Genomic DNA, 16,767 nt, shown 5'->3' with positions numbered 1-16,767 from the left:
TTTGTTCACTTTTGAGAAAAGGTCTGCCAAATACCCTGCTTTAAATAACCATGGTTTTCCTGTCATTCATTTTTTCAAGTAAAATGGTGTTTCATTAAAAAGTGGCTAGTTCAGCTTGCAACTCAAGCTCCCATGTACTTTCTTTTGAGACAACCATCGTAGTTTAGTGTGCAGCCAAAGTGCTTTACGTGTACTTCCCATTTCATCACACAGAATATTAAGTAGTGTACGCAAAGGCTGAAATTTGATAAAAGTAATTTCTATTGCTTCATCAAGGACATTGTTAAGGGAAACTGTTTTTTTTCCCCCTTAGAGTGTGTGGTGGTAAAGAATATAATGACCCCTAGAATAGTCTGATGTCTCTGCCATGATTCAGGCACCAGCAATTTTACCCACTATATTTTTTAATTAAATTCAGTTTTATTGAGATATATTCCCATACCATACAATCATCCATGGTGTGCAATCAACTGTTCATAGTTCCATCATATATAAAAGTAAAAAAGAACATCCAAATCATTCCCCCCATCCCACCCTATTTTTCATTTAGTTTTTGTCCCCATTTTTCTACTCATCCATCTATACACTGGATAAAGGGAGTGTGATTCACAAGGCCCACTATTATTTTTGCACCATCAGTGCAAATGTCAACACTGTGAAAGAGGCAAACATCACCATTGTATGAGTATGAAAATCGTACTGACCTTATGGATCCCCCTGAAAGGACTCCCCAGGGGTTTGTGGATCACACCTGGAAAACCACTGGTCTAGACAGTATGGTAGGTAATTGAAGTTGTAAGAAGACTCATTTCCTGCCTTTACCACATGGCACAGTAGAGCTCTTTCCATATTTTAAAAATCTGACCATGTGATTTCTACTGAATCGGTTTTGCTCACTGCGGACTGGATTTTGCTCCCCCATTTGATAGTTGAAGGAAAGTGAGGCTTCAGAGACTCTGTGACTTACCCGTCACCTGGCTGGCAGTTAGGAGCAGGGCGACGTTGAGAACCCACGTCTGCAAGAAGGGGGGCCAGGGTTCTGCAGGCTCCTGTGGCCGTGTGGATGCTCACGGACTCCCCGGCGTGCAGCCCATGCCCACCAGCTCAGCAGGGCAGAGGGCCATCTGGGACTGGAGAAAGCTCTCTCCTAACCCAGGGCCAACATCCAGCAGCACTGCAAACAGTGCAGAAACTATGCGTTCCTCTCCATTCCACCTCTGGCCCATGGATGGGATGGTCATTCCAGGGTCTCCCATAGAATGCATTTCCATTTAAAGTTGCTTGTGGTCCATCCATCCAGGGGAACCCTATGCAGCCACAAGAAAAAAAGAATAAAGAAGACAAAACTCTTCCTCTGCTGATATCCAAAGGTCTCCAAGGTATATTGTTAAATGGAAGAAGCAAAGTATAGAACAGTGTGTAAAGCTTGCTAACATTTGGGCAAGCAAAAGAAGAGAAGAAATAAAATTTTGCCTTGTACAAGAGCAGATTCTTCTTCTCTGGAAGAAGAAATGGGTAATGACTGTTGCTTCTGGAAACTGAGGAGCTGGGTGGGAGGGAGGCTTTCCCATGAGTATCCTTTTGTATTGTTTGAAATTTGAACTCTAGTGACAGCCCTATTTAAAATAAATGAATACACAGTTTTTTTAAAAACCCATAGAGTTCTTTCTTGGGTCCCCTGATTTAGGAGTTCTCACTTAGATGTACTTTGGCAGGCAGGGAAGACGATATCATTTTATCTCCCTCCTCTTCTTCCTTACTGGGGCAATAATAATATCTGCCACTCCAGGCCTCTGGTGTGTGCCAGGCAGTGTGCTAAGTGCTTTACACAAATTACCTGCCCACCAACAACTCTCTGAAGAGTCTGTCATTATTCCCATTTTACAAATGGGGAAGTTGAGGTGCACGCCCATTGTATAACCCGCCCAGGGTCATGCAACAGTGGGAGGGAGAATCTGGATTTGAGCGGGGCTGCCCTTGCCCGCACACATGCCCTCGCCCACCCTGCCACCCTGTCTGCCCATCACCATGGGTGTCTCTTCCCCCCACTTCCTCTGCAGATAAGATCCTGGTTCACTGCGCTATGGGCCGCAGCCGCTCGGCAACCCTGGTCCTGGCCTACCTGATGATCCACAGGAACATGACCTTGGTGGATGCCATCCAACAAGTGGCCAGGAACCGCTGTGTCCTCCCCAACCGGGGCTTTCTGAAGCAGCTCCGAGAGCTGGACAAGCAGCTGGTGCAGCAGAGGCGGCAGGCCCAGTGTGGGGACAATGAGGACGCCGGTGAGAAAGAGTCGTAGGACCCTCCTCACGGGCGTGAGCAGGGACACTCGGGGACGGAGAGGGGAAGGCTGAACATAGCTCTGTCTTGTGACTTCGTTTGTCATGGAGCAGGAACAGTGAAACCATGGCTTGACTTCTTCCAAACAATCTCAGACTTCTTGGGTGTGTGCCAGTGAGCAGAGAGGATTCAAAAGCTGCCCCCTTGGCAGGGCCAAGAATTTGGCTTCACAGTGAAATGAGGGAGAAGGGCTGCTCAGCAGAATTGGTTACAGATGAGCTCACACTTCTACACAAAGACTCCTGTATTGTTTTTGTTTTTTTCTTGTTTTTTTCTTGGTAAGGTGGAAGCAGAAAAGGATTTTAAAATGTGGAGGCATTGTGCTGTGATTAAATGTTTGGCTTTGTCTGAAAGGAAAGTCACAGTCTTAGAAAAATAATTTTTAAACATGAACTGGTTTTCTAACCACAGAAAAGCATCTGGGAGAGCCATGTTTCGTGAGTTGGCACTCTTATTAGCAAGTTCCCTCCCTTTGGCATCCCACGTTTCTTTAGTCTCCTGCGGTCTGTTCTATCCTTTCAATAGAAGCCTCAGGCTTGAGTCTCACCATCGATAGATGCATCCCTGGAAACTGCACAGAACAAATCAGTGGGTAAGGCTGGGATGTGGGGGTCCTGGGCTCCCAGTACGGAGGCCTCTGCTTTAGCTTCCCAACCACCCTCAGGACCCAGGTTTGGAGAACTGACAGCCAGGGCTCTTTAGACTCTTAGTCAGAGCCACTACCCAAAAAAATTTAGAGTTGTGAGAAACCTGGACAAGTAAGAGTTTGACTATACAATTTTGGGGAAAAAAGAGGGAGGAGATAATCTTCAGAGAAACAGAACTCAGGTAAGCACCTTTCACATTAATTCTAGTTACAGCAACTCTGCCTTGTTTCAGTCACACCAGAAAGTATTTCCAAATGTGTCTGTTGTGGAGTGGGAGAGCCCAGGTATGGCGTTCCCCTCCCTGAGTGTCAGGCCAGCCCCTATGATCATGTGATTTTCATTCTTGAGGAGAAAGCAGCAGCAGGCATGAAGTGGGGAGGGATGGCTTCTAGAACCAGAACCCTAGATCTGATAGAACCCTAAGAGAGAAGTTGATGGGGAAGCCGAAAGTCAACGACCAGAAACTGAACCTGCCTGGAGAAAGCAGAGATAAAGGCCTATTGGGGAAGGAGGAGAAAGGGCCCAATTATCCAGGTTGGTTGTGGATTTCACTGGAATGAAAGAGGAAATTTGTGACAGAGGGAGGATAGTGCCCAGGGGCTCAACGGGTGTGCAAAACTGCCTGAGCCCCACCCCCCACACACCATGACCTTTGGGGGCTGCTCTGCTTTTGTGCCAGAGGAGAAGGTTCTGGGCCTCTTGGACTGGGCCTGGCTTCCTGAGACTTCTGGGGCCTGCTCTGGGAGAGTCTCCTAGGTCCAAGAGTCTGGGGCCTCATATTAACATGTACAAGGAGGGGGGTTCCCTGAAACCGTCCCTCATGGTAAGAATATTGGTCTTCTAATAACATTGTTAAGACAGGTACAAAGCCAAAAGGCAAGGAAGAAACGGAAATATAAATACACAGGAAATTGGTGCATCTTGGTGCTAAGATTGTAAAGGAGGAAATGTTCCATCTGAAATTATGACAATGATGAACTGAGCAGCGACCAGGTTGGATAAACCATAGCACATGGGGCTGTGAGGGAGAGAGCAACCCTGTCATGGCGCAATGACCAAAGATAATGGAACTGCTTAATGACTCAGATGTGGGGGTGAAGGGAGCCATACACAAGCTCTTGGGAAACAGATAAAGACTAGAATAGACTCTGGGGTCATAGTAGCCTCTACCTAGACTTACCCATGATGGTGTCCTGGTAGTCCCCTCTGAACTCAGTTATCTCCTAAGTTTGATCTATGCGTTGTCCAGAGAGAAATCAATATGTATATTTTAGTGAAATATTATTTTATATATTTTAATTATTTATATTTAAATGAGTCTATAGGTGAGAAGGATGGAAGGCCTGGTGTTGAGTGTCCCTACATCTTTGAGGGTAGCAGAATGAGAGAACTTTAAAGTTTGGAGTCTGGTCCCTTCGAGATGACTCCTGGGAGCCAGAGGGAGGAGTAAAGGCAAGCAGAAAGTTTTGTAGAAGTGCTCCAAGCTCTTCAGAGGTAAAATATTGATTCAGTCAACAAGTATTTATGGAGAACCTACCATGTGCCCAAAACTGGGACAGGAGGCCAAAAGTAAAAACAAACAAAACACACTTAGTGTTGAAATGTGTTTAAAGAGACACTGGTACTGACGTGTAGAACAAGGGGGAAAGGGTGGGGGAGAAACCCACTTTAGATGGAGTGGTCAAGCAAGACATTTCTGAGATGGGTAAGCTGAGACTAGAAGGAAGAGTGAAACTTTCAAGTGGGGAGGGGGCATTCTAGGCCAAGAAACAGCACAGAGGATCCAAAGTGGCAAGGAGCTTGGTGTGTTTGAGGAACTGCCAATTGGTGGGGTTGGAGCTTGAGTTGAGAGAATAGGAGATAGGTGGAGGGACTAGATTTTATTCCAAGAACAAAGAAAAACCACCAAAGGATTTTAAACGGGGGTGGGGGGTGGTGGGGGTGATAGGATCTATATTTTAAGATCACTCTGGGAAAAAAAAATCACTCTAGCTGATGTATAGAGAATGGATTGTAGGGAATTAAGAAAAGAGGCAAAACCAGTTAGGAGGCTGTTTGGAGCTGTTGACGGGAAAGACAAAGATGGCAAGGGGTTAGTATGCAAAATCATTTTGGAGTTGTCCTGGAGAATTGACAGCATTTGATTGATGAGAGGTGAGAGAGAAAGGACAGCTGACAATTTGGTTTCTTGGTGGGGACCAGATAGAGATGGGGCCAGCCAGGGAGGATGAGGGGGTGTGCAGGGCAAAGGAGATGGTGGTGGAGGTGGTGGGGGGTATCTGAAAATTAGCCATTGAGTTAGGTCATATCTGAAAATTATATAGGTGTCCACTGTCATTTGACTGTGGATCTAGAGTGCAAGGGAATATCCTTGACTGGAGATATAATTCTGGGTGTTATCTTTGTAGAGATGGAATTTGAAGTTGTGGTTACTGGATGGATGATGAGAGAAAAGAGTGTGGCCGCCCCAGGCTTGAGGGCTGTGGAACACCAACATTTAGATGTAGCCCTGGGTAGAGGAGGAAGATCCAGGAAAGGAGACTGGGAGAAGGAAGCCAGAAGTATGGAATTCTGGAAGCTGGGATACAAAGAAATTGGAAATACTGCTTCGGAATAGCAACAGTACTTTACTCGGAGTATCTAAGGCTAACTTAGCCCAAAGCTTGCTTGTAACCACAAAGCAACCTATATTTGTATTGTACTTAACAGGATTTAGAGTAGCATGTATTCATCAGCTAAGCCTTTAATCAGAGAAAGGACATGTCAGAGTAGCTTGCTCTTGGAGAAAGAGCTGAGATCTGGGGACACCTGGATTGGTTTCAGCTCACACATTTCAGCTGGGCAAGCGTGGGCAATTAAATTAGCTTCTTTGAACCTCAATCTCCTAATCTGCAAATTGGATACCACGGTCCTACTTCCCACACAGGGTGGTTTATGAATGACATGGGAGTATTGTTTGTGAAAGCTCTTTGTAACAATATTGTCAGTCATTATTTCTAAAACAAGATCCTCTGGAATGCTGGAGGGGAAGGTCACTGCCTTCACACCTGGGTTGAAACAATGTCAGCTCTTAGAAAATGAAGGCTGGCAACCACTTAAGACTCATAAACTAAAGGAAAGAACACCTTGCTGGTTTTTAAGCGCCGTGGCTTAACTGTTAGTGACTCTCTACCTAATGGCTACTGCATCTCAGTTCTGATGAGTGCAAGTGCCAGTTTTTCACCTCCTTGGTGCCACATTCAGGTCTGAACTGATTTCTCCAGTAAGGGTGGGTCAGTGTGCAGGGGAGTCCAGGGCCCTGTAGGGACACCTCAGATGGGCAGACTTCCTCCTGTGCTAGGCCTCTGTTCCCTCAAGGTGGGCCTCTGGGCCAGGATGGGGGCTTCCATACCTGGCTATGCTGCAGAGTCCCTGAGCAGCCCGCGAAACACAAGGAGTCCCTGGTATTCTTCTAGACTCTGCTCTGGCAGGTTGGGCAGTGATGGGGGTGGGTGGGTGGGGAACAGAGGATTGTGAGACAGGCAGGGTGTGGGGGCCATGGAGCCCAAACATCACACAAACCATAAGGTGTAATCAGCAGGCAATTACCAAAAGGAACAGAGAGGACTCTCAGCCCCCCCGAGTCTAACACAAGAGGAAAGAGTAAGTTCAGCTTCCAAGAATTGAAGCTTTCGGGGGGGCCCATGGGAAGTTCTGTGGAGCTTACAGATCTGAATGTTAACAGGGGCCAACCCACCTCCCAGGCTCGGACAGCCTCCTACCTGATGTGTGGCTGCCCAAATCCTTGGCTGCTCCTGAAATGACACAGCAGCTAATCTATGCAAGTGGCACACCTTGGGGGGGGGGGGGGGAGCCCGTGCTTCCCATTCTGAAGCTGGATTAGAAGTATTTGCTTTCCTACCAGCACAGCCCCTTACAGGTTCTTTTCTCTCCTATGCGGAACACAGCCCTAGCAGAAGCTGCTTCTTTGAAGCCTGCCCTCCCTCCCTCAGCCACTACAAATCTTCTCCCCTTGACTCTGCAGTTGTAGAAGGGAAGAATTACAAGATAACACCTTGATACTAAACCCAGTATGCTTTGTACGCTCTGTAGCCCTACAGGAAAACTAACAATAAGGGCAAGAGCACAAGGCCCAAGCCAGTTGGGTGTCCCCACTCTCTAAACAGCCTTTTATGCCTGGGTATTTACACTACCTTGTCTTTTCAGAGTATTTTTAGTCCACTTGGGGGTTTGTGTTTGTGATCTGTACAACACCTGTTTTTTTATTTTTTGTTTAGCCATGCAGAAATGTAACTTTCTCTAGGAGGTGTAACTGTAGGCACCTGCTTCACAGGAGATCCGTGAGCCCTCATGTTTTAGACACTTTGAGAGTTTAATGGGCCAATTTCACAGAGGTGCCAAGTCAAGCATTCATTTCTAGACCTGTTGCTTGAATAGTTAAATGTTTTAACACACGGGCAGAACTTTCTCTGAACATCATAAAATAAATGTTTTGTGAACATTTACTTTTCTTGTGTGTTTAAACTTTAGACTTTAAAAAAAACATACAATCAGTCATTCACAATAGAGCAAAACTTTCACACCTCGTTTAAGAAAATGATTTTTCAACCGTATTCTCAATCAGGGTGCTCTTCGGTATTAATCTTTATAAAAATGAAGTTTGCTGCCACTCTACTTGGCCCCAAGGGGTGTTTATACAGACTGTGCAAATCAAGGCAACTGGATATGTGTACACTGGGATCCCTTTGCAAATGAAGATCAAAGTCAAAAAGAAAAAAACAAATTCACTTTATTTTAAAGACAATGATTGGCATACAGAAGGTATGCACTAGCATAAAATAAACTTTCATGAAAAGCATTAAAATCCATTATAAATTAATTTATTAAATAGGTATTTGGTATATGTGATGGTTTTATTAGATATCACTCTTATTTATTGCCAACCCCCTCCCCCAAAGTCAAAACAAATCAGAAAATCTCAAAAGTCCAATTTACACTAAATAATTTATTTTCCCCAAATGTGTATGTGTTCTGAGATGTGACACATGATACAGTTTGATTGGTCATTCATAATATCAATCATAATATGACAGGACACAAGAGGCTAAAAATGGCTCATCATAATTTATTTTATGTTAAAATGTACAGCTTTTTTTGTTTTTTTTTAATTTTTGTTTTTGTTTTTTGTTTTGTTTTGAAGTGACTGACTAAAAAGAACAGATAAATACAAGAGTGTCGCTGGCTCCTATTTTATACAAGGATTACGCCTCTTCTGCTTGGCCCTTACAGTCACCCTGTACAGGTACAAAGGCTACAAAAAAGGAAGCAATATAAACAGACACAAATAACTTTTTTTGCTTTTTTACATGCGATTTGTAAGCTTAGTTTGAGCTATTCACAAGCTACTTCTCTATTTTTCCTTAAAAAATAACTTCAATATTTTATAAAGATAGAAAAATCTACAGATGGAATGAAAATGTAAAGTTAGAGGCATTTCCATAAAATAGCAACTTTACACCAAATTCACTATTTTTTTTTTTAAATCCTGCCAAGTATTTGGACATATATGAAATGTTTCAAAACCTGACAGATAAACACTGAGATATGCTTCATTCAATAAACAGAAGTCTGCATTTATAAAACAGAAAGCTGCCTTTTTTTCCCCAAAGAAATCTGTCACCAAAATGGAAAAGGGTCTCAACTTTACACCAAACATTTAGCAATAAAACCCTTTTGACTAACCAAATGGGAATAGCTTTTATAGCTCTTTACAGTTTTATAATTAACAAAAATATAGTTTTTTTTTAAACCCTCAAATTAGGGCACCCTAATCAAGGCAAAAAACTTAAGAAATGGCTTACTGTTAGCACAACACTTGTACAGTACTACAAAATGCACTGTCACTAACAAAGACATTAGCGGCATGCTGAAGTGTCACCTTAAACAAAATATACAATAACTGAAATGCTAAAGGCATTTACATGGAGTGGACAGGGAAGGAAAAAAAAAAGCTCTAGGTTCAGTATTAAAACAGATAATTTGGGGGGGCTTGATATCCACATTGTTTAATGGAAGCAGGCACAACAAGTGGCTGCCTCCAAATTGTAGTCCAAAGAGAGGCCTTCCTTTGCAGAGAATTTCATATAAAAGTAACAGAAACAAAGGTACCAAAAAAGAAAAAAGGAAAAAAAAGAAAAATAACTTGTATAAGGCTTTCTGCTGCATACAGCTTTTTTTTTTTAATTAAATGGTGCCAACAAATGTTTTTGCATTCACACCAATTGCTGGTTTTGAAATCGTACTCTTCAAGGGTATTTGTGCAGATCAATCCAAGAGTGATGCCCAGTGGGTTTCGTGACTGCCCAGGTTGTCTACCTTCTCATGTAGGACCCATTGAGGGATTGCTTGGACATGCCTGTGTTCATGTAGCCATGATGTCCGGGGGCCGTGTACATCATGTTACTGTGGGGCGGGGTCTGCATTGGCTGCTGGGCATATGGCTGGGTTCCCATCATGCCCATCTGCATCTGCATAGGGTATTGGGGCGTTTGATTCATGTAGCCGTGATTGCTGTGGTAGCCACTGTTCATCATGGGCTGGGACATGCTGTACCCATTCATGGCGTTGAGGGTGTTCATGTTCATGTTCACCGAGTTGACGTTGTAAGCTGGGGCTGGCATCAGGTTCACACTCATGTTCATGCCTCTTTGCATCGTTAAAGTCCGTGCAGGACCCTGCATGGCTACAGTCTGGGAGCGCCCATAGATCTGTGACTGATGGGTGGCAGCGGCTGGTGACAGGGATGCCGATTTGGTTCTCATGGAGATGTGGCCCTTGCTGGCAATCTGAGTCTGCAGTCTTTGGCTGTGGGAGATGCCAATATTGGATGCAGCCATGTTCCGCTGCAAAAGAGGCGGTGGCAGATTCATTGGAGGAGGAGTCAGGTTGGGGGGTGGGGTCATGGTAGCTTGTGCTTGGGGTCCCCCAGGGACGGAGTGTGGAGACTGAGAAAGCTGAACAAGCCCTGTGTTACTTAATGGTGTGGACAAAGAGGCACTGTTTGCATAGGAAGTTACAGCAGCAGAATGGCTGTAAGGCAATGAATGATCAATAAGTGTATTAGTTAACTGCTGTAGTTTGGCAAGGCTGAAGGTGGCTGATGGCTGTGGGTAATGCCCAGCCCCAAAATCACTTTGACCCATTCGTTCATATAATCCAATGCTGGCGTTGCCTGTCTCGGGGATTTCGGCCAGCTGCATTGGCGGGGTGAAGTTAGCAGCCATGCTACACTGAGCCAGCTGCTGGCTGCTGCTTGGAGGTCTCTCCACTACACAGCCTTGAGGAGACTTGACGCTGCAGGTCGGGGGAGAACTGATGCTGGTTTGCTGCAGCATGCTGCAGCTCCCACTGATGTTGGACATCTGCTGGGTGACGGCACAGCTGCTCTGCGTCAGACTGCTAGAAGTGAGGTTGCTATAGGAGCAGCTGTTCTGCGAAGAGCCGTTTCCACAAATGCTGCCACCCATAGTAGAATCATAGCTGCTTGGGTTTTCGTAGTTCTCAGTTGTGCTCTCAATACTGCCCAGGTCGCTAAATCCACTGTCTACAACTTGCTGTGAATGATCTGAAACTGATGGAACATCCATCATTGGACTGGTTTCCATGTTCTGCAAAGATGGCACTGAGATGGCACTTTGATCTGGGCTGATTTGGGCATAGCTGTTCTCCAGGGCAGGGACCGTTGGGCTGTTGACAGAATGTACTGACTGGCCAGGATGAGAATGGACAGATGAAACTGGGCTACTGTGATCTGACTGCTGGCAATCGTCCAGAGTGGAGGCGATTTGTGGACTTTGGTCTGCATGGGTGTAGTTCTGGAGGCTTCTACAGGCCTCTTGAGTCTCAGCACAATCTTGAAAGGTGTCGTCCTGTTCACTGTTCTCCTGAGTCAAAGACTGAACTGCCTGGACGGTCTCAGAGTCGATTTCCATGGTTGCTGTGTTTCCCTCTTGGAACCCAGAATCTACTTCCTCACTCTTCTTTTGGTCCTGTTTCTGTGCCTCTTCTTCTGGGGGTTCCTCATCAGATTCAGGTGCAGCTTCCGGGTCCCCTGCAGGCTCCTTAGGTTCACTGCTACACGAAGCAGTAAGGTCAACGCCGCAGTCCATTAAGACCTCTGGGTTCGAATGACTAGGCTGAACACTAAGGTCTAAAAAAGCCTCCTGGTTCTCCAGGACTTCTTTGAAGCCTTCTCTTGGGAGTTCTTCCTTCTCCACTTCAGCAGACTCCATGTGACTGTCATCTTCATCATCAGCATCATGGTCCTCGTTGTGAGAAGGCTCTTCATCTTCTTCCTCCTCCTCTTCGTGATCATCCAAATGCACAGGATCTTCCTTTTCCATAGAGATTTCTGGTTCCTCTTTTTCCTGACTTTTAGTACCATCAGGATCTTTGCTTACATTTCTGTCATCTTCTTCCTCCTCCTCCTCTTCTTCTTCTTCTTCCTCCTCCTCCTCCTCCTCCTCCTCAGGCTTGATTAGGTCATCTTCTGGTTTTTCACCTGGTGACTTATTTGGACTTATAGGTGCACATGTTTCTTCCCTTCTGTTTTCCTCCTGAGGCAGTGGGGGCTCCGCAGTCTCCTTGACCTCCTCCTCCTCAGTCCCGATGGGAGTGGGGCTGCCTCTGTCTTCTGAAGGCTCCTTCTGTTCCTCCACTGTTACCTGCTCATCAGGTTCCATGGGTGTTTCTGGCGGGGTATACAAATTCAGTTTAAATCCAGTCTTCCTCTCTTTATTTTGTCTCCACTTAGACAGGCCATGCTTTGTTCCTTTTGGCCATATTTGCTTGCACTTTAGAGGTTCAGGATTGTCTTTACTGCCTTCTTTCAAGTCATCTGCATCATCATCCATATTGTCTTAATGAGGAGAAAGAAGAGGGGGGGACAGAAAACAATGTCTTAGAAAGCATAACCATAAACAATTTGAATACATTCCTCTAAATTGAGTAGCAAACACTGCTTTCAATTTAGCATTTTAAGAGCTGACGGTAGACATAATCGAGACTAATGTAGAATAATACTGTGTTATAAACCAAGTAAACAACCGAGCCAAGGAAAATAATATATGCTACATACACCCACATACACATCCTGAAACAGAAAGTTTTTTTTTTTATGGGGAGCACAAGATACAGGCAACTATAATAAACCTATTTGAATTTAACAGACATTTTTCTGATGCAAAAGCCTGGCATTCCACAGTGTAAAAAAAAATCAATTTAAACAGTTACAAATTAGGAAATACAAGTGAAAGGAGTTAATGTTAGCTCATCTCCATAACACCCCTGTACTAAAGAACAGCAGTCTAACTCATTTATACAACCCAAGAAAAGGAATTTCTGTTTGTGGACATTTACTGGATCTAAATGATCTCAGATAGCAATATCTACTTTGATTTAAATGCTCATTCTGGCATTTAATGCTCTTTCACTGTGTACCTCTGAAACGACAAATAAATAACGAAATACTCAAAACAGAAATGCATCTATAATTTACTACAGGATCACCATTTTTGTATGACACAAACTGCAATGTATTCACCATGACAATTAAGGATCATTTAAAACACAGGTATTCTTTTTTCACTAATTCTGTCCACATTATATTTTGGATAATATAGCTTGCTGCTCACATGGAAGGCTTGAATATTAAAGACAACTAGAAACAAACTGTAGTTCATAATTGTGAAGTTCAGCTAACCTTATTTTTACTGTATCTATGAATATAAATATAAACAAATATGTAAGCCTATATTTATATAAATACAATCAAAGAGTTATGTAAGTAAATATAAATATAAAACATCCAAGTCTTAAGAAGATCTTTAGAAAATTGAAGAGCACATTCGTCTCCTAGAGAGGTCAATTTAAAGGAAAAATTTTACAAAATATTTGAATCACTATTTTGGAGAACATTAAATCTAATCATCAATGTGCTGTAGCACATTGTAGACATCCCTTTTGCCAGAAGGCAGTGATTTCCATTCCAATCAGGACCTGGCAGGTTAAGCTCTTAACTCATTCACATAATAAAAAAGATTACACATTAACTTACCAGCAAGTATTACATTCAAATTGGCCAGCTGAAAAGAAGGCACACGTGATGCAGAATGATTCCTTCAGAAGTGCTGAGTACAATACCCGAGTTAACAGTCCTCACAAGACTGTTTCATTTCTATTTACAATGGGAAGGTAATAACCAGGTACTGTAATGGCCATGGATTCCACGTTCTTATTCCACATGCGACTGGACCTATCAGCCTTTAATAGGGACACTTCCTCCCCAAATCAGAAATTTTCTATAATTATTTTTAAGAAAGATCTGAAAGGTATCAGGTGTAATTTGGCCACCTAGAATTTTGAAAGGTAAATGGCAAAGTGGAGAACAAAGGCAGTAATGACTCACAGGCTACCAAGAAGAGCCAAGAAGCAGAAATCAGGCTCTATTTCCACACACAAAAAAACAATCTCTCTCTGCAGGTGGTGGTGATTGCTTGATGTCATTCCCTCAGCAAAATATTGTATATGGCAATAGTATTCTTATCAATTAAGAATGTCAAGAAGATGCTTGCTTGATTATGTTCTTAAAATAGTGGCTTTTCAAAAGCTAGAATGATACCTCTAGTTCCCAGGAAAAGGAGATGGCCTAATCCCCAGATTGGAATAAAATCAGTTTCTGAAGTCATTTCAGCTGCAGAGTGGGTAGAGACCATCCCACAAACTCTGGTTATTCAGCTGGAAGCAAAGATCCCAACCTGGCACGAAAGGGTTGGTTACTTTTATACAGAGCGTCGAAGACAATCTGCTGGTGTTCACTATTTTTTAGAGGGTTGGGTAGGGGTGTCCCTGTCAACAACAAACTGTAAAATAACAATTTAAAAGGAAGGACAATCTCCTGATTTCTACATCAGCTGATATTATCAAAGCTAATATTGATGTATAGATTATCTTAGATAATTCTAGATAGTAAGACATTTTAAGACACTACTGATTATATAAGCAGACCATCAACTTACTAATATTTGTTTTCCAGGAAAAAAAGAAACTATCCTTTCAATGCTGAGAGCGATAATAATTTATACCTGATTTCAGAAATACTAAATGTGAAATAGAAACTGGAATCAAGGAAATGCAGTGTTTGTTACTGACAGACTTCAAAGTTTTCAGAGATAAGCCAATTTCTGGAAAGTAAGATTAACACACCTAGAGGATGCTTCTGGTCTTAGAAGGTGTTTAACATCAAATCCAATCCCAGGAAGAAGGAATAGAACCTTTTATGACCAAGAAAGGACAGATGAGCACTTTTTTCCGGTATGTCAGTGCAGTCCCACATGTGCCTTTGGGTATCACTCCAGGGGCCTGCTTTTCTGACAGCAAGTCATATGCAGACACTCACAAGGATAAGATTTAAAAATTCCTCCACTTACTTCTACAAGGGTCAGCATTCTTAAAGCAATGATTGTCTTTTCCTTCCTCTTCCTCTATCTGTCTTTTCTTCCCAGGCTGATGTAGGAATGCTTTTCTCGTGACTGGCTTCATGCCCTCTTCCTCCATATCAATCTCACAGGTAGGCTCCAGCTGTGGCATTGGCCTCTCTTCATCTGAGTTGTCGAAGGGCTCGTTCAGTACTTCCGTCGTCTCAGAAATGGTCTCCGTTGTTACACTGCTGTTGATTCTCCTGCGCTTACGACCCCTTTTCTTCTTTAGTACAAAAGGCCTCTGAAATTAATTCCAAACATAATACATAAGAGCTCATGAGAAATTAAATGGTTGAGTCACTATGCAGCAAACATGTACTGAACGCGTGTCTGAGAATCTTACACGTAAAGACTTCTGTAATGCCTTTGTATTTAACTTTCCATTTGATGTTTAACATCCCTCTTGGGCTCCAACTACACAGTCAAGTACTTTCCAAATAAAGCAGTTGTTTACTCAAGCAGATGCTTTGACAGGGAATATATTAACAGCTTAACTGTAGATTTTTAAAGGAGCACTTTGCTTTTCTGGCATATATTTTCCAAGTGGTACTTGTTGGCTTCAATACCTAAGATTCCATAGGTGGTAGATACTGATGTCATCATGGACACCAATGTTTCCATAAACGTTGCGGTAATTAACTAGCTTTTTTTTTTTTAAATTAAATTCAGTTTTATTGAAATATATTCACATACCATACGATCATCCATGGTGTACAATCAACTGTTCACAGTATGATCATATAGTTATGCATTCATCACCACAATCTATTTCTGAACATTTTCCTTACATCAGAAAGTATGAGAATAAGAATAAAAAAATAAAAGTAAAAAAGAACACCCAAACCATCCCCCCATCCCACCCTACTTTTCATTTAGTTTTTGTCCCCATTTTTCTACTCATCCATCCATACACTAGATAAAGGGAGTGTGATCCACAAGGTTTTCACAATCACACTGTCACGCCTTGTAATCTACATTGTTATACAATCGTCTTCAGGAGTCCAGACTACTGGGTTGGAGTTTGATAGTTTCAGGTATTTACTTCTAGCTATTCCAATACATTAAAACCTAAGAGGTGATTAACTAGCTATTGAGTCACTCATTTAATAACAGATAACTGTTCAAGGAGCACCTGCTACATGCAAAGCACTATGGGAAACAGGAAGGCGTTATCAGACCAGCTTACTTGTTCCCAAAATCATAGGACTATGAAAAGGAAAGAGAGATAAGGGTACTTAAGAAGAAAGGATTACTCCACTGTTTAAAATGTTAACAGAGTCATGTACTGGTAGCTGCTGGGATGTGAGCAACTGATAATTTTGGAAAATATTTCAATATTTAGAAGGCATATTATTTAAAAAAGTTAAAATTTATAGAACACCCTACACAGGAATTACAAGTAGATTTGCTGCTAAAATATAATCTGCCAATAATGGGCACAAAAGTTATTGAAAATACATTGCAAAGAAGGGTTCAAAATGCTTGGTTAAAATTCAAACTCTAGATAAACTGTATCCAGGAATTATTTATTATCTCACATTTTAACTCCTTGAATGTTCACTGCAGCACACTTTTAAGCCTGATAACCATATTCTAGAATTGAACATTTGCGGTTATTAATCACCCCCAGTCTGCCTGCCCTCCCTAATCCACCAGAGTTTTCCCAAGCATTAGTGTAGCCAATATAAAGAACTGGTTTTCTTTAGGTTGAGTCCATTTATATGAGGGTGGCCCATATCATGCCTTGAATGATTCTGGTTCCTGGTGTTTTAATATCAATTTTCTTTCATTATACACATGAATAAATTTTCCTTGTCAGAAATTACAACATTACATATAAGCCTGGTGTCCCCTTTGATGATGGGATGCTCCTTTCCGCCACCTCCCCACAGCTGCCCTTGACCTAGCAGACTGCCAGGTTTAGAAGAAAGAACAGTGAGCTTGAAGTTAGAATAGCAAGTTCCCTGACAGATATTCAGACATAGGATGCTCTTGGGGCATATCCTTACCTTGTAATTTTTTTTTTTTTTTTTTTTTTAAACCTCCATTAGTCTTGGTTAATACTAGCAATATCTGGTCCCTTTCTTTATCAAAGGTAGATATTGGGGACAAAGATATCAGATCTGGGTTGAGCAATTTTAAAGAAAGATACTACCTAAATACCAAATAAAGTTGTTGCCTTCTTTTACTATTGGAGATGACAGTGTAATTCTAGAGAAACCACCAGGCTAATAAGGTAT

General features: G+C 42.5%; 2 protein-coding genes across 7 annotated transcripts in view; one reads left to right on the top strand and one right to left on the bottom strand.

The window, feature by feature from the left end:
• The window catches only part of DUSP29 (dual specificity phosphatase 29), a 31,010-nt gene extending 28,708 nt beyond the window's left edge, over positions 1 to 2,302 (top strand). Inside the window, exon 3 of the mRNA XM_037803903.1 lies at positions 2,061 to 2,302. Coding sequence (XP_037659831.1) covers positions 2,061 to 2,302 — 242 coding nt within the window. The remainder of the gene's footprint in view (positions 1 to 2,060) is intronic.
• Positions 2,303 to 7,848: 5,546 nt separating this feature from the next.
• The window catches only part of KAT6B (lysine acetyltransferase 6B), a 214,847-nt gene continuing 205,928 nt past the window's right edge, over positions 7,849 to 16,767 (bottom strand). For all 6 annotated transcript variants that reach the window (XM_037803692.1, XM_037803690.1, XM_037803694.1 and 3 more), the window contains exons 17-18: positions 14,477 to 14,768; positions 7,849 to 11,907 (exon numbers count right to left, since the gene is read on the bottom strand). In XM_037803692.1, the coding sequence (XP_037659620.1) occupies positions 9,362 to 11,907; positions 14,477 to 14,768 (2,838 nt within the window). In that variant the 3' untranslated portion in view covers positions 7,849 to 9,361. The remainder of the gene's footprint in view (positions 11,908 to 14,476; positions 14,769 to 16,767) is intronic.

The sequence above is a fragment of the Choloepus didactylus genome, chromosome 15 (genome assembly GCF_015220235.1).
Source record: "Choloepus didactylus isolate mChoDid1 chromosome 15, mChoDid1.pri, whole genome shotgun sequence".
NCBI classification, from domain to species: domain Eukaryota; kingdom Metazoa; phylum Chordata; class Mammalia; order Pilosa; family Megalonychidae; genus Choloepus; species Choloepus didactylus.
The sequence above is the reverse complement of the archived record's forward strand: the minus strand, read 5'-3'. Positions and strand labels throughout refer to the sequence as shown.